Source organism: Borostomias antarcticus (genome assembly GCF_949987555.1).
Source record: "Borostomias antarcticus genome assembly, chromosome: 8".
Lineage (NCBI taxonomy): Eukaryota > Metazoa > Chordata > Actinopteri > Stomiiformes > Stomiidae > Borostomias > Borostomias antarcticus.
The window spans coordinates 31,005,798-31,032,854 of NC_140241.1; the positions used below are offsets into that span (position 1 = coordinate 31,005,798).

General features: G+C 47.3%; 1 protein-coding gene across 2 annotated transcripts in view; it reads right to left on the bottom strand.

Moving 5' to 3' along the window:
* psd3l (pleckstrin and Sec7 domain containing 3, like) overlaps positions 1–24,894 on the bottom strand; it is a 61,622-nt gene extending 36,728 nt beyond the window's left edge. The window contains exons 1-6 of one of the 2 annotated variants that reach the window (XM_084442729.1): positions 23,981–24,894; positions 22,637–23,113; positions 4,621–4,791; positions 1,828–1,908; positions 1,490–1,602; positions 432–490 (exon numbers count right to left, since the gene is read on the bottom strand). In XM_084442729.1, coding sequence (XP_084298855.1) covers positions 432–490; positions 1,490–1,602; positions 1,828–1,908; positions 4,621–4,791; positions 22,637–23,113; positions 23,981–24,792 — 1,713 coding nt within the window. In that variant the 5' untranslated portion in view covers positions 24,793–24,894. Of the gene's footprint in view, positions 1–431; positions 491–1,489; positions 1,603–1,827; positions 1,909–4,620; positions 4,795–22,636; positions 23,114–23,980 lie in introns of both variants that reach the window. The other variant, XM_084442728.1, reaches the window with a different exon arrangement.
* Between the last annotated feature and the right edge of the window lie 2,163 nt (positions 24,895–27,057).

The window sequence follows — 27,057 nt, forward strand, 5'->3', positions numbered from 1 at the left end:
CTTTTAACTCTTCTTTGCCATTCTAACCATTTTCCTGTTTTAGACTGCTGGATATTCATTATTTTTATGTTCTAATCCTAACCCTAACCCTAACCCTTTTATGTTCTAACCCTAACCATAACCCTGTTTAAATCTTTTTCATTTTTTGGATACTGGCGCACCTCCTCATAGTTCATCTCCATTCTCACCTCCCCAAAAAACAGAAAGAGCATTTTTCTGGACCCTCATTGAGAGAGTGCAGGTGGTGGGGCCCCCTAGTGTCAGAGGGCTCTATTGCCCCAGGTATGGAGGCAGCGGACATGGCTCTATTGCCCCAGGTATGGAGGCAGCGGACACCTCCCACACCTCGGGATGTGCAGTGTGCTGTACAAGCCAAGAGGTCAAGATGGTGAGTAAGAGGTGGGAAGCCCAGCCAAGCGGAGAGAACTTACATGACCATGAAGATCGGTGTTCAAAAGCATCAACGCACATGTAAGGCAATGGACTCCATCTGCAAAATGAGATTCATAAGCAAAGGTGAATGATAATAGCAACAGCCCTTATGATGACTACAGCCTAATTTGCTCTCTGAAAATGTACAACAACCAGAGCTAATTACGTGGTGACGCACACATTTACAAAACTGGTGGCCACCTGGCTGTGGAACTAGACACGTCATGTTCCCTACTCTAAATTTCCCAGGCAAGTGCATAAAGACCATCTTGAAATGTACAAACGATGATGGTGATGATAATGATGATAATATCCATCTCTACATAGGGCCGAAGTGTAACATCACTTCCATGGCAACAGTCTTGGCAATGAGGAGCCTGTTTGAGCTTTACTCAGGCACTGGACACAGAGGCTTGTTGTTACCAAGACTGTTGCTATGGGGAGACATGACACTCCAGGATTGGAAAACGGTGGGCTGTGTATTTGAAAATTGAGCCAAATATACTTTAATTCATTGCAATGGACATGGCCAGAGAGAATACAACTCAATATGTCTGTTAGGCCAAAGAAGTAGCAAGTAGAATGAGTTTGATCAGTTTATCAGCTTTGGGCCATGAATGCCTCAATGGGAGGTAATGATTTTCAGACAGAGGATCGTAGAACTGTAGAACTACAACAAAAATAAACATTAGTCTTCCACTCGTAGACAGGAACATAAGTGTAAAGATAACAAGCACTTATCTTGTTTGCCAAGCAGTATCAATGAATCTGTCTTGTTAGAGCAGCACCCCTCAAGTATTGTTTTTGCCCACAGTGAGCCCCTAAAGTATATACTCATAAGCTAAGATGTGAATCGTAGCAAAAATTAGTTTTCATCATCTGGAAACCCTTGATGATGGTCCAGTTTAGAGGTAGTTCAAACTGCTCAGTGGAGATTACGTTTGCCAAGACCCTCCTCAGAATTTACACGTTAAACGTTGACTACGGTGGACAGAAGCAAGAACATGATGTGTGCTTCTCAGTTAGAGCAGGCGTCTGGGAGAGAGAGAAAATTTACCTTGTGAAGTGACGGTGCCAGGGTTACAATGAAAGTACCTATTAGAAAAGTGGATCAAAACCCGCTCTCTCTCCTGGGTTTCGCCCATTAGTGCAAAAGCTTTCAAGAAGGATCTGAGGAAACACAGAAGACGCCGGCTGAAACATGCTGCACATCTTCTCACAGTATCAGACCTCATCAAAAGACCTCAGGCTTGTTAAAGCAGACGAAAATCCCTGATCACGTCAAGCAATTTATTTCAAGTACCTGCTACCCACGATAACAGTTCTGGAGTGTTGCCTTTGCTGCCTGCATGCTTCAGTTATATTCTCAATATGATTTCAAGAGATAAATGGTACCTGAGAGATTGGTCCAATGTCATCCCTGTAAATTCAAAAAATGTGAGGTACTCTTCGGCCACCATCTTGCTGAAGTCATTGCTGTGGGTACAATAAAATGTGACCTCGTTTAGATTTGTCTTACAGGAAAACAACAGTCAATTCAAGCAGTCAGTCGTCACAAACAAAACAGATGATCTTAAATATTGTGCTAAGAATGTAAAAATACGTGCACACAAACACCCACATAATCAAACACAGTCCTGGAAGGTCAAGAATCTTTCATTGTTTTATTTGAGTTTGTACGCTGTTGCGTTTCATACATATACAAAATGCAACAGACCTTGATCTGCACAGCTTTTCATTCAGTGTTAGTTTGAAGGTGGGGAGAACAACACAGCCATAAACACACCCACACACACACACACACACACACACACACACACACACACAGCCATAAACACACCCACACAGCTCCACTTTGAAATCAACTGTACATTAATACTTAACTACCCCTGCGTTTCTCCAGAGAGCGTTGGCACCACAGTCGGAATAAAAACAAGCTCCAAACTGATGTACGAGACTGTTTCCTAGGAGACGCACACACCACTGTGTATTTAATTATTGCTTTGACAACCATTTGTGAACATTTTCCATTCGTCTGGCAGCGGGCCAAACGCCTCAACACTGCACAACGACCACTGAGATCTTGTCAGTAAGACTCAATATGGTAATTGGCCAATCTTATTCTGCCTAATAAAGTTGGGGCAATCTAAATTAGGATCATTGCTGGGTGATTATCTAATTTGTCTCAATTTCTATTACTTTGTCTATTACTAATTCGTTTGTTACTTCTTTCTGGGTCTTGCCATCTATCCCTGAAAAAAAGAGTACCAATGTGCAGTCCAGGTGCAGAGGAAGCATTGGGATCGACACGGCCTGTTATCAGACTACAGATACATTCATCTTCCTGGGAGGGGTGATATTACAGAGCGTTCAGCAGCGCATGTCTGACAGGCTGTTTGTGTGTGTGTAGGAGGCTGAAGGGCCAGTATTACAGGAGGACGTACCATTTCCCCAGAGTGTGGGGGTGTATAACAGGACTGTGGGTCCCTGAGGTGGAGCTGTGCCTCAGACCAGTGTTAAACCCTGTGGAAGAGCTGACCAGCAGCGCTAGGAAATTGCCAGCGACGCTTGGGGGCAAAACATTTAGCATAGAACGCGATGAGACCAAGTGCACTAGCTAGTTGAGTAAGCGGAAAGCTAAGAAGCCATGTTGGTTTTCAGCACTGGGCAGGGGTGGTGTAGTGGTGGGTGGTGTCTGACCGATTGTGGTGGGCCAAAAATGGCAGGGGCAATTGTTTGACCCAGTATAGCTATTTTTGTGCAGCAGTGCCATACTGTACAATTCCTGGTTTTTGCATGTGTGAGACTTCTCAGGTTCAGTGTGATCTTGTTTCGAGACCTTCAGTGGGTCATAGTCCAGTAAATACTATACATCCTGTTCACCCACGACATTAGATTACTGTATCTCAAACCTAGAACTATATTGTTTAGAACTTCAGCTAATGAAATGCTGTTCGTTTTCTTGAGTGTGGCGATGCCGGCTTCCTTGCCCACTTTCACGTTTTAAAAGCTGGTTACATTACATCCATAAGAGTCTTTGTAGAAAGTGACCAGGGATGTATGTGCTTCCCTGACCCCAGAGAGGGAGGGAGGGAGGGAGGGAGGGAGGGAGGGAGGGAGGGAGGGAGGGAGGGAGGGAGGGAGGGAGGGAGGGAGTGTGTGTGTGTGTGTGTGTGTGTGTGTGTGTGTGTGTGTGTGTGTGCAGTGGCGTGCACAGACATTTTGGGGGGCAGGTGCTCAGTGAAAAATTAGGGCACCTAGCGCGGCGAGATGGACGCGGGGGGGTTGCTGACAGATAATTTGTATTTTGATTGTCGCGCGAGTTGTTGACGGGGGGGGGGAGGGGGGGTGATGACAGAGTTTTTTTAGTTTGCGAGAGCTTAAGTATACCGATAGCTTCACATGCTCTACCAACAACACATTCGACCGACATTGGTCGTGTGGTGGTCATCATTACGTTAAATCCATTTAAATCCTAGCGTCTAGCTTGGCAGGTGGGCAGTCGGCTAATTTATGCTCAGCTGTTTGGCGCTGTATGACTTACTTCACAACAGAGACACATAAATGCAAGTTATAGTTTGGTAACTGAGGCTTAGGAGGCGAACTCTTTTGGTTTATGTGTTACCTGGCTGGTTAGCTGTCATCACTCGGGCACTCTGGATGGGGAAAGGGCAGTGGAGGAGTAGCGCGCCTCCGTTTGTGTCGCTTTTCGCGTTTACCGTTGACAACGGAAGAGAGGGAGGGGAGGGGCACGGGTGTGCCGCGGGCACGTGTGTGTGAGGGGGGGGGGGGGGGGGAGGCTGGTAAAATTACAACGCATTTTGGGGCATTATTATTACACGCTTTTAATCGAGAATTGATCTATGTCACCATGGGCCACATACAGTAGGCCTAAACTGTTAAAGAATAAAATAAAAAAAAGTTACTTTCAAAAGGGCACTTGCCTTGTCCAGAGGGCAAAGGGCAGGTGCTCTAGCACCACCTCCTGTCTATATGTGCACGTCCCTGTGTGTGTGTGTGTGTGTGTGTTAGTGAAGGGGCAGGTTGTGTGTGTGTGTGTGTTAGTGAAGGGGCAGGTTGTGGGCGTGGGACAGGTTGTGTGTGTGTGTGTGTGTGTGTGTGTGTGTGTGTGTGTGTGTGTGTGTTAGTGAAGGGGCAGGTTGTGGGGCAGGCCCCAGGGTGACTCACTTCTTGCCCAGGTGCTTGGCCACGTCGGAGCGGCGGAAGCCCTCCAGGTGGTAGAGGCGGCGGGCGAGGCGGCGTGCTGCCTCCTGGTCCCCACGGCTGCCGTCCTTCAGCCTCTCTGTGCTGCCCATGTCAGAGTCCCAGTCCGACAGCGCTGCCCTCAGCCCTGCATCGCTGCTGATCGGGACAGGGAGGGAGGAGGGAAGATGGAGAGGAGGGGGAGGGAGAGGAGACAGAGGAAGAGAGAATGATGGGAGACAGAGAGAAGGACAGCAGGGGGATGGAGGGAGGACGAGAAGGGGAAAATGGTCCACACATCAATAACCCAGAAAAGCTAAAGGCAACAGCTCCCAGCCCACAAAACCCACTACAGGCCTATAACTCAGCACACCTCAGAGTCTCAAACACGCACGCACACAGATTACAAATGTGTTAAATATAACATGAGAACTCAAGAGGTTTGGAGCTATGAGAAATTAACTGAAAAGGGTGGAGGTATAGTCCAGACGCTAAGAGAGATCTGAGATCTACAATATTGATGTTTTGTCGTTTAATTATTTGCATCGATTGCGGTGGCAAAATGTTAAATGACTGCCTTTTTATTTTATTTCTATAATCCTTTTTTATTGGTGAAAGTAGAAAAAGTACTGGACAATATAATTAATCAGGGCCATCTTTTTATTGACCGTTGCTCACTAACCGCCAGACCTTGCAGCATCAGGGGTGACAGACACCCAAGGGAGAAAAGGACCTACAGGACATTAACAATGTTGCTGTGACAGGCTTGAGTTCAGCAGAAGGGCCGGCACGAAGACGCCACCTCGTACGGCACGTAGGCGCCACCTCGTACGGCGCGTAGACGCCACCTCGTACGGCGCGTAGACGCCACCTCGTACGGCGCGTAGACGCCACCTCGTACGGCGCGTGGACGCCACCTCGTACGGCGCGTAGACGCCACCTCGTACGGCACGTAGACGCCACCTCGTACGGCACGTAGACGCCACCTCGTACGGCACGTAGACGCCACCTCGTACGGCACGTAGACGCCATCTCGTACGGCGCGTAGACGCCATCTCGTACGGCGCGTAGACGCCACCTCGTACGGCGCGTAGACGCCACCTCGTACGGCGCGTAGACGCCACCTCGTACGGCACGCAGACGCCACCTCGTACGGCACATAGACACCACCTCGTACGGCACGGAGACGCCACCTCGTACGGCACGCAGACGCCATCTCGTACGGCACATAGACGCCCCCTCGTACGGCACGTAGACGCCCCCTCGTACGGCACGTAGACGCCACCTCGTACGGCACGTAGACGCCACCTCGTAGGACACAACGATGCGGCAGTGGCGCTTCCACCTGCCAGACAAGCCATTAAGGGAGCAGTGTTCCAGCTGGCCCGGGCAGGAGGAGATGCAGCGCCAGGGGATGATCGGACCGTCCAGGACGGGTTAAGTGCTGGCCTGTCCATTTCCCTCTTTCAGAGGCTGGCGCTGCCAGCTGACTGTGACGGATGGTGATGATTTGAAGCCTCGCAAGAACAAGCTCTGCTGTTATCACAAGTGTGCCCGCGGGAAAGTCAAGTCCACTGGTGATGGGAATTAACCCTCACTGAGCAGCATCTCTCCGCCACGAGGGGACACATGAGGGGACACATGAGGGGACACATGAGGGGACACATGAGGGGACACATGAAGGGACACATGAGGGGACACATGAGGGGACACATGAGGGGACACATGAGGGGACACATGAGGGGACACATGAAGGGACACGAGGGGACACATGAGGGGACACATGAGGGGACGTGGTCGGTAAAGTCAAACAGATCAACTAACTTCTTTGACACACAAGAGTCCAAAATATGGAAGAATAAGATAATGATTAGGTATCTTTTTGACCAATCAACAAGCATACTAAAACACAAGAGAAGGCTATGAGACTATATAAATAATAAATGACTGAGACCATGACGTGTGGGAGGACATCTTATCTATGATGCTGCTGCGGCAGTCTGCCATAGGACGCTGGACTTGGCAACAGAAGGAAATGCTATTGTTTACGCAGCACTGCCACCTGTTGGCGCTGCATGTAAACAGCACAGCATAATATATTCACATTCATTTTTATAGACGTGACAAAGTATTCTTTTCTTTACCCTACTCAAGTCATACTACTAAATGGTCATTAAAAAAGTCAGTGATTTTCAGAGACAACTTGGATCCAGGACCTAGTATGTAAACGGCTGGGCAGCAGGGGTTCCTATCTGCATCCCATCTTCCCACATCAACAGTTAACAAACACACATTCTCTCTCCTACCATTTTACTATGATGACTGATGCACTAAAAACCTGAAAAAGAACCTTGTTTATAACGTTAAGGCTTTTGTTGAATAAACTAAATCCAATAGAGTCTCTGGTTATATTATTTTTACAGATCAGAGCCATGAAAAACAACGACCATCTCCCAGAGATTCCAGGGGGTAGTTAGGATTCCCACGACTTCTCATCCTTTTCCAGACCGGTCACAATAACAGACTGTTCTGTGGCTCCGTGGGGCTCGGATGTCGCCTGTATGGTTTTAATCCACATGGAGATTTCCTCAGTGAGACGTGCATTAGATATGAGCAGCGCTCCACCCACGGAAGGGCTATACTTGGAGAGCTCCGCCCCGGCGGGTCAGAGAGGGCCTCGGGGCGAGGGCAGTGGCTGGATGTGTGAGGGCCTCGGGGCGAGGGCAGTGGCTGGATGTGTGAACTGCGAGGTGGACCTGACAATTATGAGAAGGGGGGCGAACGCAAAGTCTCAATCTACGTCTCATCCTGAAACATAGATTACATTACACAACAGTCATTTAGCTGACACTTTTATCCAAAGCGACTAACAATAACTGCATTTAAGGTAGGTAAAGCCAATGTACTACTACTCACAACTCACAAGTGCATCTCCTTTCTAAAACAAGTGACAAGAGCATAATCTAGTGCTGAAGGCAAAGTGCAAGAATAACAATCTCAAATACCATAGGTGCTTAAGAGGGAGGATGGTTGTAGTACTTCTTGAAGAGATGAGTTTTGAGCCTGCAACGAAAGATGAGCAGAGACTCTGCTGTCCTGACGTCAATGTGCCCACTGACCCACTGACCCACTGACCCACTCACTGACCCACTGACCCACTGACCCACTGACGTCAGGACAGCAGAGTCTCTGATCACAAATAAAGAAGGGTCCGCACTCAAAACTATGTTTATGCTCTTTATTTTATAACGGTGGACAGACCTGACAGACGCGTTTGGGCTCTGCCTTCTTCAGTGTTTAGCTACTGAACAGGTGCTTGTTCCGGCTTTTATAGCAGTATCGCACCTGTGAATCATTTCAAATCAACCCATTCTCACGTGGGTATTACATATGCAAACAGTATGTCATACTGTAGAAACAACACATTTTACATCATATTTACATCGCATATTTAAAATGTACAGAAAATGGTAATAACTGGGGCTGATAGCATGGAGTCATTAGACCGTTCCTGCGTCAGACCCCCTGCTGATCTATTTATTAACTATAGGCCTACTAGGCTACTATATACAGAGAAGGAGATCAATAGATTGGAAGGTGGAAACTACAAAAATGGAATCAAGTCCAATTCTTGTAGTAGTAGTAAAGGGAAAATGCATGTTTAGCCCTGTTTTAAGGTTACTTATGATCATATACAATGGTTCAGATCAAAACGTTGACAAAACTAACACTTTTGAGAAAGTCTGATAAGTCTGAAAGTCTGATAATTGCTCTACCACCGTTTTTTTTGGTGAAAAATCATTCAAAAAACATGTTAAACTCTCGATTTCAAAGGGCCTCAGAGTGACGGGGTAACCAGTCGCCCCGAGGTAGCAGAGCGTAGCGGTCGTGAGGGGATAGAGGGTTTGACCATGGTCTACACAGGCATACAGATGATTTTGATGCAAGGCAACATAGCATATTGACCAGTGCAATGGTGTGAAGTATCTAGGTAGTAGAAAAAATCTGTTTCAGTTCTTCAGGCAGAACTGAGTCATGCTGTGAAAAAAGGGATCCATTTCAATCCTGCGACGCCACACTAAAATAAATCTCACATTCCTGGCTCTGTGGAGCAGTGAGAATCAAAGAGAAACTTTCACTACCCGTCTAGAAACAACCAAGTTATGACTAAGTGTTTTATGAAAAGTACGTATTTTAGCCAAGTTAAATAGAAGGCCTACTTATTTCCACATCACAAAAACATTTCAATACTTGTCATGTTTGACTGTCAGTCAGAAATAACAATTCTGCACCATGTTGAATGATTGAGATGATAATTCAGTTCCATAGTACAGTAGCTCTCAGTTCAAAGTGAATTCTGAGAAACTACAAGTACGAAGGTATTTCCTGGTCTAGTCCACTCAAAGGTATTTCCTGGTCTAGTCCACTCAAAGGTATTTCCTGGTCTAGTCCACTCAAAGGTATTTCCCTGGTCTAGTCCACTCAAAGGTATTTCCTGGTCTAGTCCACTCAAAGGTATTTCCTGGTCTAGTCCACTCAAAGGTATTTCCTGGTCTAGTCCACTCAAAGGTATTTCCTGGTCTAGTCCACTCAAAGGTATTTCCTGGTCTAGTCCACTCAAAGGTATTTCCTGGTCTAGTCCACTCAAAGGTATTTCCTGGTCTAGTCCACTCAAAGGTATTTCCTGGTCTAGTCCACTCAAAGGTATTTCCTGGTCTAGTCCACTCAAAGGTATGACCCTGGTCTAGTCCACTCAAAGGTATTTCCTGGTCTAGTCCACTCAAAGGTATTTCCTGGTCTAGTCCACTCAAAGGTATTTCCTGGTCTAGTCCAGTCAGTGCCCCTAAAAGCCTTTTCCCCAAAAATGAACAATGACAATGTGATCTGGGTGAAAATATTTTGTTGCTCTCTTTTTTCTTTTTCCCTCCTTTTCTTCCATCATCTTGTGATTATTCTTAATAAATGTGATTATTAGTAGTGTTAATTATTTATGTATTTTCCTTCTTCTGATTGAATAATCAGTCCAGTTATTAGATACCTGTCGTCTGTAACCTGTAAACCTGTGGGTGGGGTAGGAATGGGCATCATGATTTGTTAATGCATGATGCATCTTTTATTCCTAAAGAATATTTACACACTTTGTTGTTGCTTGTGTAAGTCTACCCTGTACCATGTAAATGAGAATTGGTTCTCAATTGATTTTATCTGGTTAAATAAAGGTAAAATAAACAAATACAATACCCTAATCGTTAAGATGCAACCCAAGATGAACTTTTAAAATAAAATGGAAAGTCTAATGCCATGAGCGGTAAAACCAGAGCCTTCTCTATATGCATCAAATAACATAGTAGCTAGAAAACATCCGGACTATAGAATAATAAAAAGTGGCACATTCCTGCTAAGATCTGTTAGAATTAGCCGACATGCTAAAATAGTTCCTTCAATGCAACTGCAATAACCAGCACCCTAAACAAACTACAAAAATCATACCTACAACAGGAGAGGTTGAGTAGAGAGGGAGAGAGAGAAGCAATCGAGGGAGTCAGCTGAAGAGATGCGGTTCTAGATTTCCACCACAGTGTGGCAGATCACCAGCCAGCAAGTGAGGCAGGGTGTACTGTAGATACATGTGAGGCAGGGTGTACTGAGATACATGTGAGGCAGGGTGTACTGAGATACATGTGAGGCAGGGTGTACTGAGATACATGTGAGGCAGGGTGTACTGTAGATACATGTGAGGCAGGGTGTACTGTAGATACATGTGAGGCAGGGTGTACTGTGAGGCAGGGTGTACTGTAGATACATGTGAGGCAGGGTGTACTGAGATACATGTGAGGCAGGGTGTACTGTAGATACAAGTGAGGCAGGGTGTACTGAGATACATGTGAGGCAGGGTGTACTGTAGATACATGTGAGGCAGGGTGTACTGTAGATACATGTGAGGCAGGGTGTACTGTAGATACATGTGAGGCAGGGTGTACTGTGAGGCAGGGTGTACTGTAGATACATGCAGGGTGTACTGTAGATACATGTGAGGCAGGGTGTACTGTGAGGCAGGGTGTACTGTAGATACATGCAGGGTGTACTGTAGATACATGTGAGGCAGGGTGTACTGTGAGGCAGGGTGTACTGTGAGGCAGGGTGTACTGTAGATACATGTGAGGCAGGGTGTACTGTGAGGCAGGGTGTACTGTGAGGCAGGGTGTACTGTAGATACATGCAGGGTGTACTGTAGATACATGCAGGGTGTACTGTAGATACATGTGAGGCAGGGTGTAGGCTACTGTAGATACATTCAGCCTCACATATTGAGCACATTAATCACTGTAGGCTTCAGTATTTCATCATCATTCAGCAACAATTAGGTTTTTTTGCGAGGTTTATAAATAAAGAATTCTACACCCCATTCAAATAAGTATTATTTACACAGTACTTGAGCAAGGACCAGAGCCAGAGACTAGAGCCAGAGACTAGCCTGTCTCCCATCTAGAGCCAGAGACTAGCCTGTCTCCCATCTAGAGCCAGAGACTAGCCTGTCTCCCATCTAGAGCCAGAGACTAGCCTGTCTCCCATCTGAGCCAGAGACTAGCCTGTCTCCCATCTAGAGCCAGAGACTAGCCTGTCTCCCATCTGAGCCAGAGACTAGCCTGTCTCCCATCTGCCTGTCTCCCAGAGACTAGCCCGTCTCCCATCTGCCTGTCTCCCAGAGACTAGCCTGTCTCCCATCTGTCAGAGCCGTACAGCAGGCCGTGCACCTGGCATACATTTCTGATAACAATACGAATATGAACAGAACAATATAGGCGATTAATGCCAAACGATTCATAAAAATAAAATGAAACTATGACATAACTATGACTGTGTAGAAACTGATCGACCAGCCAAACTCTCCGATCCTCAACTTTGTTGACAATGAAACAGCCTAGCAGACGTGAAGCAATGCACGGGAGTTAGTCGAATGCAATTACATTTGTTTCATGCCGAAACAACGGTTGAAGGATGACAGACATGGGCTGAACATGACTAACTTACTTTTCACAGGGTTTCACAGGGGGGACATGATCAACACTCATTTATCCATAGCTGGATGTGGAATCACGTGCTGCCGCACACAGTCTATTGGTTCTGTGGCCTGAAAGAGTGAGAGTAGGCTAACCATCCAATCATTAAAGAGTGAGAGTATCTAACCATCCAATCATTAAAGAGTGAGAGTAGACTAACCATCCAATCATTAAAGAGTGAGTAGGCTAACCATCCAATCATTAAAGAGTGAGAGTATCTAACCATCCAATCATTAAAGAGTGAGAGTAGACTAACCATCCAATCATTAAGAAGATTGTTCATATACAAAACGAGCAAAGTTGTTTGGGATCTGAGGAAATAGCCTTCTTCTGTCTCCATGTGCAGCTGCGACTTGCAAAGATAAATACCAGAGTCAGCATCTCAGACATAACGGTTTCATCACCCCACCCCTCCCAAAAACACTGAAGAATGTGGAAGAATGTGAAGCCTTGAGGCTAACCCTAACCCTAACCCTAGCCTTGGAGACTACTACCACCAGGCACGGACAAAACTCACCTTTTAATCATTCCCGGTTCCCCTTCTGATAACTCCACCACATTGAGCGACTTCTCGGTATAGCCTACTCTTCATATGTAATCTTCTCGGTATAGCCTACTCTTCATATGTAATCTTCTCGGTATAGTCTACTCTTCATATGTAATCTTCTCGTATAGCCTACTCTTCATATGTAATGTCAAACAAATTCGGCCGCTCCGCAAATCCTCCGACGTGTCAACGCATCAAAACTTTTGTTTACCTGCTACGAAGTCCGCGCACATATCCAGAAGCAGTGCACACAGATCCAGAAGCAGTGCACACTCACTAAACACACTCACAACACGTCTCCGTCCAGGTTTTGGGGAGTATCTGCGCATGCATTCCAGTCCCAAACTTATAGAGTTTTTCCTCTCAATCTGTTTTAGTGCCGCGTTCCGGAGAGAAGCCAGTCACAAGGGCTCCGAAGAAAGGATCAGTTCAGTCCGGCTTTGTTCAGCTCATCTCCTCCTACTAGACTGAATGTGGAAGAGGAGAGTCCTGTGCACCGAAAGATCAAGAGAAAGTTGTAACATCCTGCCTCCCGCTGCACTTCCCCTTTAGCGGAATAGGCATGGAAGTGCTGTAGAGTTAATGAAAGACAGATGCTTGAAATTAACACTTGAACTGCTCATCTAAGTTTATAATCTATGTTAATGACTCTGCTAAATGAAATGTGGCCGGCCTCCATCTGCAGGGTTGACATTGCACAATACCAGCATTTCTATTTGTTAATTCCAGAAACAAAACTCTATTATAAAGCAGTAAAGCCTCTTACTGCGCATGTCTGAGTCAGTAAAGAGAATTGTAGTCCCCTTAAAAACAAGATAAAAGAACATCAGGGAAGTAAAACAATCCAATTTCACCAGAGACCATTTTTCGACCATAATAACCCTTGGTTCATAATAACCCTTGGTTCAGCCAGTCGGTTGATCATCATCCAGATGAGCTAAAACAAACAGTTTGCACACAGCTAGCATGTAATCAGCCTTTAGACGGTTTTGTTTTGGTATTTAAATCATGTATCATTTGGGTCAGAGAAATGAGAGGGCAGTGCTTTACAGTAGCTCATCTGTAACCTTGGAGGCTCATCAATCAGCCAGTTTACCATAAAGAAGCCTGGACATTCTCTGGAGGTCTCTCTCAGTATCCATACTTACATGCTCCAAGCACACAATTTACAAATCTGCACTACAGATAAAGCTGACTGCTCTCTGGCAGTGACCACAAGGGGAACCCAGCAGGGGAATGTGGTGCTGTTCTGTACATCTGGTCTGAGGAACACACAGGGTCATCTTAGTGAACTTGAAGACACCCTCTCCACGCTAACTCTAACCCTAACTCTCCACGCTATAGGCAAGAAGTGTAAGGAAAAGGATCCAGGCTGAGGTAGGAAGCTCATGTTGTGAATAGAAATGTTGGGGTTTTTCCATCTGGATCAGAATCGTATCTTCATTGTTATGAATATTCAGCATCTGAAGTCCCTTCTCTTGCCATCCATGGATCTGTGTAGCATGCACATATTAGTGATGTAAAACAATGCGACACAGTCATGTTGCCAGATTAGGCGGTGTTCCAGCAAGCTTTTTGGGCTGTTTTGTGTGCGTTTCTGCAGTTTTCGCCTGGAATGTTCCACAGTATCTGGCAACACTCGTGAGCGAAGTTTACTATCGTGGGTAACTCCCGCCAGAGTGAACATCGCTCATGTTGACGTTCAGCAGCTTCAGATGGGTGCGTTCAGTTCACCGTTCATCAAAAGCATGAGTGCGTTCAGTGAACGTTGCTCTTTTAGCGTGTTCATGCACAACACTGTTCCTGAGTCTCATGAGGGTGTGTCCAAAAACAGATGTCATTTCCCAGCAATGATTCACCGTCTCACCCGTCTGTGGTCTGTTCTCATGAGATGTCCAAGAGGCCTCTTTCATACGGGACAATAGAGGGCACGGGTTCCGTCTGAGAACCAACTGACGTGGTTCAGATGTTTCCACACAGGGCCAAGGGACGAACATTGAGAAAATTGGAAAGTGCAAATGGATCCACAAACGCTTTTAAGCTCTGAGATTCACTCTAAGCGGTTCCTAAGAATATTACGCAATATCCACCTGCAGCTTATTTGTGTAGCAGAGTGAATCCTCAGTCCTCATAAACCCTTGTGGGGTGAGTTCAAGGTAGTGTAGCTGGTAAACTCGCTCCTCAAAGGAGCGCTGACAGTTCCTCCAAGAGGGGCGTCCCTACTGGCACAACTGTCAGTGCGTCCGCCTGACGAGTGTCAGAGCTCAAAGTGTGAGTTTGAATCCCGCCTGGCTAAGCTATCACTTTGACTAACTAAACCTCATTAATATTGCATTTTTTAATTAACTCGCAAGGAGGAACTCTAGTCTCATTGGCTTCAAGGATCACTCTTAACTTTAGTAACCCAGCCGGCATTAATCTTGTCCGTTGTTGTAAGATTAAACCATTCTGAATTACATTAATCTGATACTGGGACCGCCCTTTAACCCCAAGATCATACAATTTTTATTATAAATAAAAATAACATAACATAACATAACAAGGCCATCTAGCTCTTCACCAAGCTATCCCATAATCCCCTCATCTCAAACCTCTTCGACCGTCAGTCGTATCACATCATCATTTTGTAATTTAAGCAGTTAATACTTTGGATAACAACATGGTGTTATTGCAATAGGGCTTAACTCTACTGACATTAGTTGCACCTGATTTGTCATAAAGCGTAGAGCTACACTTGAATTATTAAACCATTGTTGTAGTATGAGGAAGACCTACACTGAACAAAAGGTCTGAAACTCCAGCACACATGAGGAGCATCACTTCATACTCTGAATCATTCAGTTACATTGTGGAAAAGTAAAAGGGGTGGAGGTGCTAAAACACACCCTGGCTGTTCTGCACAGTAATCATGATCATTTACATTCATTTCCTCCTCTAAGACCTTCTGAGATCTAAAGAGGGAACTACCAGAATTGAGGAAGTTGTATCGCTACCATGACAACCCGTAAACTACCAAACCAAACAACACAACTAGCCAACTTTTCACTTCATCAACAGCACAGGACGACCTCAACGTTGTGTAGATGAACAGAGAGAAGGCTGTTTAATTGGGGGAGAAGGGGTGAATCTCTTTTAAATTATTTGCATGTGAAGAATTTCTAGCCACAGAGGGAACAAAATATAACCCTGTGGGATTTGCACCACAAAATGACAAACTAGGCCTCCAGTACCTCTCAAGACTCATAGGACACATTGTGTAAACAGGCACAGGCTAGGCCTTAAGCTCTGCCTCTTGCTTGAAAACATACAGTAGATGAGTGTCTCTAGAGGGCGGTCTGTGTGCTGGTCCTCCCGAGACAACACAGCCAAGCTATTGTGACTCTCGCTCTGTCGAGTCTGAGAGGAGGGCGATTGTCTTCAAAGCGCAGGCAGATGATGAACTTCCACTTTCCATTTGGTGCCAGTGTAAGGCTAGTACTAGTACTAAGTAACCCTGAACATCTGACTGAATGAGTCATCATTACCAGCGCACTGAGGCCAGCCTCAGTACAGGCTAATGGCTGGGATTGATTATTTTCAGGGGCGGCGCAGTTTTCATTTGTACACCTCCATCAACATGCAAAGGTTAACTCACCTATCATCACTCTACATTGTGAGCAGCAGGGGGGGGGGGGGAGCTGGGGCAGGGGGGGAGAGGAGCTGGGGCAGGGGGGGGAGGAGCTGGGGCAGGGGGGGAGAGGAGCTGGGGCAGGGGGGGGAGGAGCTGGGGCAGGGGGGGAGGAGCTGGAGGAGGGGGGGGGAGGAGCTGGGGCAGGGACCACAGCTGTGACTCAGGCCTCCAGAGACAGACAGGAAGAGATCCTGTGTGAGAGACGCGTGAGAGCGACAGGAGGAGAGATAAAGACAAGTCAGAGGATGAGAGAATGAGAGAAACATGAACAAGGGAGGAGACAGAGAGATTGACAGGGAGTGAGAGGCAGATGGATAAGGAGGGAAGGGGGAGGACGAAAGACAGACAGAGACAGCTAAAGAGAGGGGAGGGGGACCCTTCCTCCCGAGAGAGGGGATATGAGAGGGGGGAGAGAGCATGGGACACTCTCTGGTACTGGAGAAGTGGAGCCGTTCACCAGTATCCTCCCCCATATGGGCTCAGGGGATGAACGTGGAACGGCATGCTGATCAGGCCCAGCCCAGACACTGAGACCAGAAGAAGAATAGTGGGAGTGGGCTGCCTGGAGGGATGACTCAGCATCTGTGTGGACATATAAGCACGCACTCACACTCCTAGGAGACGCAACTAAAGAAACATCTTAGCTAGAGGACAAGCCGCGTTGTCTATTGATCTTCTAAAGGCCTGCAACTCTTGAGAAATCACACACAACACTCAATAGTTTCCCTCCATCTTGGTTAGCTCATCTGATTATTAGAGGGTGAAAACACTCAACTACGAGAAAAGGATGTGTTTTGTGACATGGGGCTCAGTGGAGTCCCTTCCCAGAGGTCCCAGGTTTTCCAATTACCTTTTCAAGTCCACATCTGCAGGAAAGACTCTGCCCTCTGGTGCCCTCTGGTGTCCAGCAGGGAGAACTGACCAAAAACACGGCAGGGAATTACACCCAAGTCAAACGTTTACTCGGCTCAATTGGTGTCACCGTACCCCTCAGTGCATTGCAGGCGGCTCATTAAAACTGTTTGTGTGTTGGTAATGTGACACAAAAGCTCTGCCTTGAAAATGTGCTTACGCGCAAACACACTATACAATGCACAATGCACAGCCCATCAGAGAAGCCTGGGCCCTAACCCTAACCCTAACCCTAACCCTAACCCTAACCCTAACCCTAACCCTAACCCTACACACTGCATCTGCAGGCCCTGGGCCTGGACCTAGGACCTAGGACCTGGGCCCTAACCCTAACCCTAACCCTACACACGGCATCTGCAGGCCCTGGACCTAGGACCTAGGACCTAGGACCTGGGCCCTAACCCTAACCCTACACACTGCATCTGCAGGTTGGTCCTCAGTCAGACTGCAGTCTAGACTTAGTTCACTACTTCACCTCACAGTAGATAGGGTAACTCATTAAAGCAGTGAAAACACATGGTGTCTGAGCTTCGCCCCTAGCCAAGTGTGAAGCAGGCACTGGAGAGAGAGAGAGAGAGAGAGAGAGAGAGAGAGAGAGAGAGAGAGAGAGAGAGAGAACAGGGATACAGAAAGGGAGAGAGACGTGTACACAGTGAGAGACCAGACGGAGCAGGAGGGTGGGAAAGGGTGACAGGCACAGAGACGGACAGAGCAGAGCGAGAGACAGAGAGAGACCGGGACAGTGACAGAGGGCGAGAGACACAAACTGAGACTCAAACAGAGCCAGAGGCCTGAGGTTGCAGAGTCACTGGGACAGCCAGAGAGTGAGGGGGGCCCCGGGGCTGCTGGGAGTCTCCGGGGTGGCAGATGATGAGACGGCTCTGTGACACACAATACTCAGAGGGACCCGTCTGTCACTCACTCAGCATGTGACTCAGGTGTGGCTCCACACTGGCCGGGCTGTGACTCACAGCTTCTCTTTTCACTGGACTTTCTCCTCAACAATAATGTTGAAATTCTCCACATGTCCCTCAACTAAATCCTTCAAAAATGTTTTGGGTGTAATCTTGGAATCTGGGTACAGGACTAAATGTTCGAACTGAATGTTCAAACAACTGAGAACTATCAATGACATTAAAATGAACATCAACATCATGTTTAAATTCCTGCACACTCACAGTGAAAGACCCCGCAGCCATGGTGAATAAGTCTTACCCTCAACATCATGTTTATATAATAAGCCTTACCCTCAACATCATGTTTATATAATAAGCCTTACCCTCAACATCATGTTTATATAATAAGCCTTACCCTCAACATCATGTTTATATAATAAGCCTTACCCTCAACATCATGTTTATATAATAAGCCTTACCCTCAACATCATGTTTATATAATAAGCCTTACCCTCAACATCACATCGTATCAAGACCAGCGGCCTAAAATAGGAACAAACTCTTCAACTTTGCCTGTTACAGTGACTTCCCAAATATAGTGTTCAAAATGGCGACCCCTGAAGAGATAAACTACTCATAAACAAAATCCTCAGCGCGACCAAATATAGACGTCCGGTGCATTATCATGCACAACACATCACTCTGTCGCTAACTGAAATTATGTGGAAGGCTATTATTCCATTTTTTATTAGATTAGTGTAGGTTCCATTCAACAGATATAACATATTTGAGTGATGCAAAAACGTCTTGACAGTTGGTTTAAGGGCACACAATTAATCATGAACATTACACAGGTCCAGGCCAGCATGCGAGCAAGGCATGATATCATATAGGCTGGCCTATCTAGAACAGTTTGGCTTAATGTAGGACAGAACTACAGTCCCCTGTTGAGGACATTCATGATGCCCTACAGAGAGATTCAACCACAACCCTTATCCAGTCAGGATGTGTCTGAATAAAAAGCTAACATGGATGGAAACAACGTTAATGGTCTTTCCTGATACTTTTCATCGGCCTATGCCAACGATTTGTCCTTTTGTACATACTGTACAAACACATACTTACATACTGTACAAACACATACTTACATACTGTATACGTGTATTGATGCTTACGTGGTGGGTGTTTTTGTTGTCTTTTTTAGTGTGATTTTACTGCCTGCTCTGGCTCGTACAGCACTTTGGTCAATTTGACTTTACTAAGATTAAGAAACACTTTCACAATTCACAACTTTCATAATATTCAAAATCTTGGGAGGGATTATCTTGGGAGGATCCGCTTTCATTTGGTCATCATTTTTTAGGCCTTGTTGCAAGTGACTCTTAACGACAACAAATGCAAGGATGCTGGCTCTTTGGATATAGCTGAATTGGTATCCTATCAAGTCACAAGAGTAACGACCTTTGCATTTCATGATTAACCAAAGGATTTATCATAGTGGTTCAACAATTTATGAGCCGTCCTCTGAGTTAGTGGGCAGCAATTTACCTTTACAGTTGCTGACCGCATGCAAATGCCTCGCATGACTATAATTCTCTTGACCAGACAGCTAATAGGCTTAGAAGCCCAATATCTGGATTTCCATTCTTCATTACTATTCACCTCAGATTCCTGTTCAAGCCTCCTGTTGGTGTAAGAACCACCCACTTCTTGGGAAAGAGAGAGAGAGAGAGAGAGAGAGAGAGAGAGGGAGGGAGAGAGAGAGAGAGAGAGAGAGAGGGAGGGAGAGAGGGGGGAAGAGGGGGAAAGGGCAACAGTATTAATCTGGCAGAGCAAAGCCTCTTGCTCACAACCATCCCTCCTGAAAGACACCGGGAGAGAGAGAGAGAGAGAGAGAGAGAGAGAGAAAGAGAGAGGGAGGAGGAGGATGGAGAGAGAGGGAGACAGAGAGAAAGAAAGGAAGAGAAAGCACAAGAGAAGAGAAAGAGCCGAGCGCTGTAACCACAAGCCACTGCAGAGCGTGTTCCCAGAGACCACCTGCCTGGTACCAGCGCAGCCTAGCAGGAAAAACACACCCAGCCACCGTCACGACGACGGAGCCGCCTGGCGTCATGCATTACTGAAGGTCGCCACTTACTGGGTGGAGGTGTGTTCTGCTTCGGCCGGGCCCGGCGGGGACACACAGGCGCACACCAAGGAGCCCATAGGAGACGCAGGAGCCCCAGCTCAGCTCGCCCTCAGGGAGGGAGAGAGAGAGGAGGAGGCGGAGGAGGAGAGAAAGTCCCTAAGAATGAAACTCTTGAGCTTCAGCCATGTGACCGGCCCAGGTTCGTTCCTTACAGCTGTTTTTTTCTGAGGGCTCTCTGACCTACATGGAGGACAAGAGCGAGCGCTGTTTCCCTCGCTGGTGCCGCCGGGCACGGACACAGGTAGCTACCCCGATTCTGCTTATTCATTAGATGCTAGTAGCAGCCAGCCAGGGTGGCCGGCGTGTGTGTGCGTGCGTGTGTTGGCGCTGAGAGGGCGAGTCCACCATCATTTCTGCTGTAAATCCAGCTGGAGAGGCTGCCTGCTGACTCCCTCCCTCTCCATCTGCTAGAGGGGCCCGGAGCCCCTCCTCTCCTCTTGTAAGCATGAATGGACGCACGCGTGGGGCTGAGCTGCCTGGGTGGTGTCGAGGAGAGAGAGAGAGAGAGAGAGGGGGAGAGAGAGAGAGAGAGAGAGAGAGAGAGAGTGTGTGTGCGCGTGATGTCAGTGTGGGGGGGTTTATTTATGTCCTTCGACATAAGGGTGAAGAAGCGTATGTGTGTGTGTGTGTGTATGTACAGTGTGTGTGTGTGTGTGTGTGTGTGTGTGTGTGTGTGTCGCAGCTCGGGGGACTTGTGTCTGCTTTTCTGCTGCGGCTATAAATAACAGCAGTGCTTAATATTGTCTAACCTGTCTGAGGAGCAGAATGGAGATGATGTCAGCTCTCTACCAACTGAGAAGCATCCGCCTCGGCATGAGGCTTCGATAACCTTATTGTGATATTGGTACTACTGCATTCATACTGTTTATATTGAAAGCTGAGTACAATTTTTGAAAAACAATATGACATCCAGCCAAGCTGGCTCTTTAAAGCTTGCTGCAGTGTTTGACGCGTGAATTCAATGTTTAGAACGGTATGTTCAAATCTCTTTACAAATAAAGTAGACATCAAGGACGGCCAGATAAAATCCAGGCTGATGAAAATGTGAATAAATTACCGCAGACTAATGTTGAAAAAATGCATTTGCATTAATCACCCTTTTCAAGGGCATATTCACAGCTCCCAACCTCTTAATAGGAGTCATTACTCTTATCTGGGTTGTCCCTGACATCTGAATCACCCACAATAAAAGGAAATACGATGACATCAAACCAAGGGGGACGTTCTCATTTCTGGGGTGTGGTCTGGGTCAGGATGAAACTAACGGAGGGACATCATGGCGGTCACTCCTCCTGTACTCCTGAGGAAATAGTGGGTTTAATGATGTTTTCATTGGGAAATGGACGTCCGCAGCCTTTCTGTCCCCTGGGTAATAATATGCTCAGGAATTCACAATCCAAATCCTCAAAGCTGTTTTCGATGCAAGCTGCTCCGTTCTGTCCCGTTCAACATGCAGGGCTGCTGCTGCACAACCCGGAGGACTAAGAGCAGGTTCACTTGAACGGACTCAAGAAGTCTACCTTTGTAGGCTAGTTGAAACTTGTGTGTCTATTAAATAGGAATATGAAATGACATTGTGAAAAACAATTTGCGGGGAAATTCACCAAATAGCTTCATGTTTTCCTACAAAGCAAAACGTTCTCTGTGCAAGTGATACTGAGACTGAGGTGGATGTTAATTCTGTGATTCTGAGATGGTTTTGGTCCATGATGGTCAAACACCAGTGATACTGGGCTAGTGGACTGACCCTAATGATACTGGGCTAGTGGACTGACCCTAATGATACTGGGCTAGTGGACTGACCCTAATGATACTAGACTAGTGGACTGACCCTAATGATACTGGGCTAGTGGACTGACCCTAATGATACTGGGCTAGTGGACTGACCCTAATGATACTGGGCTAGTGGACTGACCCTAATGATACTGGGCTAGTGGACTGACCCTAATGATACTGGGCTAGTGGACTGACCCTAATGATACTGGGCTAGTGGACTGACCCTAATGATACTGGGCTAGTGGACTGACCCTAATGATACTGGGCTAGTGGACTGACCCTAATGGCTCTTCAACCACAACATGAACCTATGGTGATAATCTGAATTGCTTATCACTTCTTGAAAGGGAGGACATACTGGGCTGTGTCTTGTCTGGGTAACAGTCTAGTAATTGTGTTAGTAGCAGTAGCAGAAACAGTTGGGTATATTTTAGGATTGGGCCAATATGCCTTTAACATTCAAACAATCAGGCTATATGTTGAATGAGTTTGATTCTATGTGGAATAACCACTTCAAATAAAAATAAAAATTATGTGCATTCAAATGTAAGGTTGTTGGTGGTAGTAGACCATCAGCACACTCATTCTTTACTTTCACATGGTGAGATTAGTGCATTACTGAAATAATTCCAGCAGAGGGCAGAATTCCCCAGTATTGAAACCTAATGAAGCCACATAGCGTAGATTGTTTCATGCCTCTCTCAGCAACAGGCAAACCGGTTCGTGACATCATTCACTGCCACACCTGGATGGGACTAGCACAGCCTCTGGCACTCCTCTATATCAGGCTTGTTAAGACTGTAGCCATATATGAACAATATATATTTGAATAATTCATTAGATTAACGTAGATGTTACCTACGTTAACAATGGGCATTATACAAAAATTAGCATAAAAGCATGACAAACGTGCTTATTCTTCTTACTGAATAACAAATCCTCTTTCCTTACCTTAGACAGCCTTGCAGCCAATCGCTGGGGTCCCTCTCCACGCTCTCTCCCACCCCATTGGCCAAGGGGTCGCTGGAATGTTCATCTGATGGGCTGTTCAAATCCGGGTCCCCACCCACCACATCCAGGTAGGACGACGTCACTTCCAGGGCAGCTTTCCCGCTCTTCCCTGTCGCCGTGACACTGAGCACTTCCTGCCGACCCGCCTCGGGCGTCAGATCCAGGAAGTGTCCCGTCTCTTTGAGGCGCTGCTGGATCATGGGCGTGAGGGGCATGTCGAAGGTGAAGCCGGCGTCCGCCTCGTCAGCGGAGGACGACAGGGCGTCCAGAGAGTCCAGGCTGCTGTACAGAATGCTGCGGAGACGCTCCGACTCCAGGATGCTCTCAAAGTGCGAGCTGAAGACGTCGGTGGCCTCCTGGCTCTCCGACGTGTCCTTGTCCTCCTTCTTGTCCTGGCTGCCACTGGTCTGCGTGGTGCTGGAGCAGAGATGGCATGAGAAAAGACTCAGTCAAAGAAGTGAACACTGCAAAACACAACTGTCAACACAGATAAGACAACTAGGCTTTGAATCAAAGATGCTGTGGGAATCAAAGTCCTATGAAATTCAAACCTGCATCTACAGGGAAACCATAACAACCCCAAAATCACAGCGTTCCAGTGCAGTCTTTAATTATTTACTGGGGGAAAAGACACAGCAATGCAGAGCAGCAGCAACATGCAGGTTTCCTGCTGTGAGACTTTAACTTCGACTTTGAAGGCCAGTTTGAAACAATACTATAAAATGGTGGCCAACACCTTTAACTGATAGGCTAATAAGTGGCCATAATTGACATGACCAACACATGACCAACTGCCGCAAATAGGCTACTTCCTAGTTCCCAAAGAGAGCTGAATGTCTACTGTCCCTTTCATGCAAGTCCTATGGTAAACTCCCACAGGAAGTCATCAAGCACATGGTTCCATTATTAAACCAGAGACCTTTCACCTCACTACTTCCTCTTGTTGAAGCTCAAACAAAACAACACATTTCTGTGAACAGCAGTCTCTATATAGTTGAATGGAAACCTCTGGATAACAGGGAACTCAGTATCTGAGTGGGCCAAAGAGTCATTCAAGTCAATTGAATCATCCAACTGAAATATAGGCGACCGCAGTTATTGGTGCTGCTACATTCTAAAAGCCTATTGGTCAACCATACCATTGCATCATCCATCTGTATGGCTGCCATTTTTTAGAGCCCTCCATCTTTTTTGGGGTGTTTTTGCAGCTGAGTCAGACGTGAATCAGCAGCTGACCGGCTAGTTGTCCACGCGGGGCTCAGAGCAGATGAAGAGGTGACGTACCTTCCTGAGCCGGGCTGCGCCGTCCCCTCGGGGCTCTGCGGGGTCGGCAGGGACGCTTCAGGGACCGGCGCCGTGGCCAAGGACACGTGGTCCTCCAGAGGCAGGGGACCCAGCGTCTCCGCCGGGCTGAGACTGTCCAGAGAGCTCTCTGCCGTCACGCCCACGCCCCTCAGCTCTCGGCTCCGCCTCTCCTCCCCGGGCTGACCACAAGCATCCGCGCTCCCCGGCCGGCCCTCCGCGAAGCGCAGTTTCTTAGAGGGCTTCTCTCTCAACTGGCCGCCGTCCAGGAAGGCGGTGAAGATACCGGGCATCTCCGCTATGATTTTACTGGATTCTTCCAAAGAACCGTCGTCGGGTAGTGAACCCCCCGCGTCATCTTCGGCCCCCGGACGGGCCCCGGCTTCAGGGCAATCCATCCGGGCGCCGTCGGGCGCAGCCGTGTGAAGCCCCGCCCCCGAGGTCAGCCCAGACGTGAGCTCAGGGACCGGGACTGGGCTCGGACTGCGGACGGGGCAGCTGGGTTTCTCTTGGCCGGCGGCGGGCGCAATCCTGACATCTCCGTTTACGCCCTCCCCGGAGACTGCGCCTAGCTTCTGGTCCCGGGCCGAACCTGGGGGGGGCGTGTCCTTCAGCAGCGCCTGGGTCCAGGAGTCCAAGAGGAAGGTGGGCGAGAGCAGCGGGTCTCCGGGTGAATCCAGACCGACCAGGTCCAAGACGCCGTTCTCCTCCTCGCCTCCGGCCCCCGCCTGCCTCTCCGAGCCCCGATTGGCCGTATCAGGCAAGGCGCCGTTCTGACCGTTACAGGGGATCATAGCTGCGCTCCCCTCGCTGTGTGTCGGGCGTTGGCTGTCCTCTGAGGCCGAGCTGGCTGTGGCATGCTGGACCCTGGCGCTGAGGCCACTCAGCAGGTTGGCGAGCTCGCGGTCGATCTCCTGGAAGAGGGAGGTCTCGTCCACGTCTTCATCCTGGAGGCCGGTGTCCAGACTGCTGCTGCTGCCCTCCTCCACTAGAACATGGGAGTTTAACCCTGAAAAAGAGCAGGTAGGAGAGAAATGAGCACGGTCAGCACGGAGCGCACATTTTCCAGCAGTAATATTGATCGACAAACGTAAGGCGAGCTCATTTTACTTGTCGACATCACAGCTAGCCTAGTACATATGAAATGAGGACAGGATCTGGAGGTGAAACGTTGGGTGAATCTCTTCAGCGGGAGCCGTCCGCCCACCCTGGACCGGCGCTCAATCTGAAAGGACTCTTGTGTAGTCGGTGAGCACAAGGTCGCTGTGTTCCTTTAATTCTGTGAAAAGGAGCGAGGCCAAGGAAGGGCTGGGATGAGTCCAACCCAAACCAACGCTCTGCTAGTCTTTCTCCCCGTCCCTTCGCACATGCAGAGGCTCTTTCACTGCCTGTCCTGGCCTCAAAGGACCAACCATCTCTGTTCAGTCTATTAACTGAAACTGTGGGATACAAATTAGCCCAAGTTAACCATGTTCCCCTTTTCCCACCGAAATCGTGTAGTATTTCCTCTATTCCATACAACAGCCTTTTACAGCTTTGATCCGTGTAGGGAGATGAAAGTGAATTAGTGAATTGACTAAATATACCTCAAGGCTTTTATCCTCGAGTATTTTTTCACTGTCCTCTTGTTGAACCTTTTTCATAGGCTGTGGTGATGAATGTTATCTATTAGCACAATTAACACATTTTAACACAACATGAAGCTGATTCTCCGTCATGTGTGGCTTGTTCCAGTAATGCAGTAGTAGATGATGTGCCTGTGTGATGACCAAGTGTTGAGTTGGGACATTCAGTGAGTCTGTTGTGTCTGCCTCACACCAGAGGGCAGCATTTTATTGAGCATGTTAGCTTTATAAATTGTAAATGGTAAATGGACGGCACTTATATAGCGCTTTCCACCTTAGCGGCACTCAAAGCGCTTTACAATGGCCTCTCATTCACCCATTCACACACACACTCACACACCAATGGAGGCAGCTGCCATGCAAGGTGCTAACCTGCTCATTGGGAGCAATTTGGGGTTAGGTGTCTTGCTCAAGGACACTTCGACATGTGGACAGTCGGAGCTGGGATTCGAACCACTGACCCTTCAATCACTGAACGACCCACTCTACCAACTGAGCTACAGCCGCCCCACTACTATGCTGTAGCTGTAGATGGGAGAGTGGATTCTAATCTGATGACCATGTTCCTTACTAGACAACCTGGAACCTATTAAGTGCTCAAAAATATATTTCTAATACTGGGTTACAGTTACAAAATAAAAACCTGTTTTTCAGGGTCGGTGGACTTGTCTGACTTTACCTGAGTCAATTACAGTGGAGGTGGAATGAGAGCTGTCCACATTACTGCCTGGTGCACATTGTGTAAAGTCATGGCAGACTGGGTGGATGTCTGTGTGCGTGTATTTGTGTGTGTGTGTGTGTGTGTGTGTGTGTGTGTGTGTGTGTGTATTTGTGTGTGTGTGTGTGTGTGTGTGTGTGTATTTGTGTGTGTGTATGTGTGTGTGTGTGTGTGTGTGTGTGTATGTGTGTGTGTGTGTGTGTGTGTGTGTGTGGAGCCAGGATCATGGTGTGTGTGGTGTGTGCCTCCGGTGGGGATGATAGGATTGTGAAAGTGAAGTGCAAAGTCTCTGCAACATGCAACAGACTGGAGACTGAAGGATGTTTGCAAATCCCCTGGACTACCATGACCTTTTAAGCCCCTGTTAAATAGCGCGGGGTTCACACAGACGACACCAATCTGACTTGCTCTATGCCACCAATCTGCCAAGTCTGCCCTTGTGATGAGTGCCACCTCCACACACACTCAATTCAAGTTCAAGGTCAACTTTATTTATAAAGCACGTCGAAGTTGCACCAAAGTGCTGTACAATATATAAAATAAACTAAAACAAAAAACAGAATAAAGTGCACATAATTCAAATGAAAACGAAGCAGGTAGAATGGAGGCAGTAGAGATTCCGGCCTACATATTCATGATTTACTGCACAGTATCTTGTATCTAGTAGGCTTGAATATCTTCTCAACCCATGGAGGCTCATTGAGAGGTTAAACGCA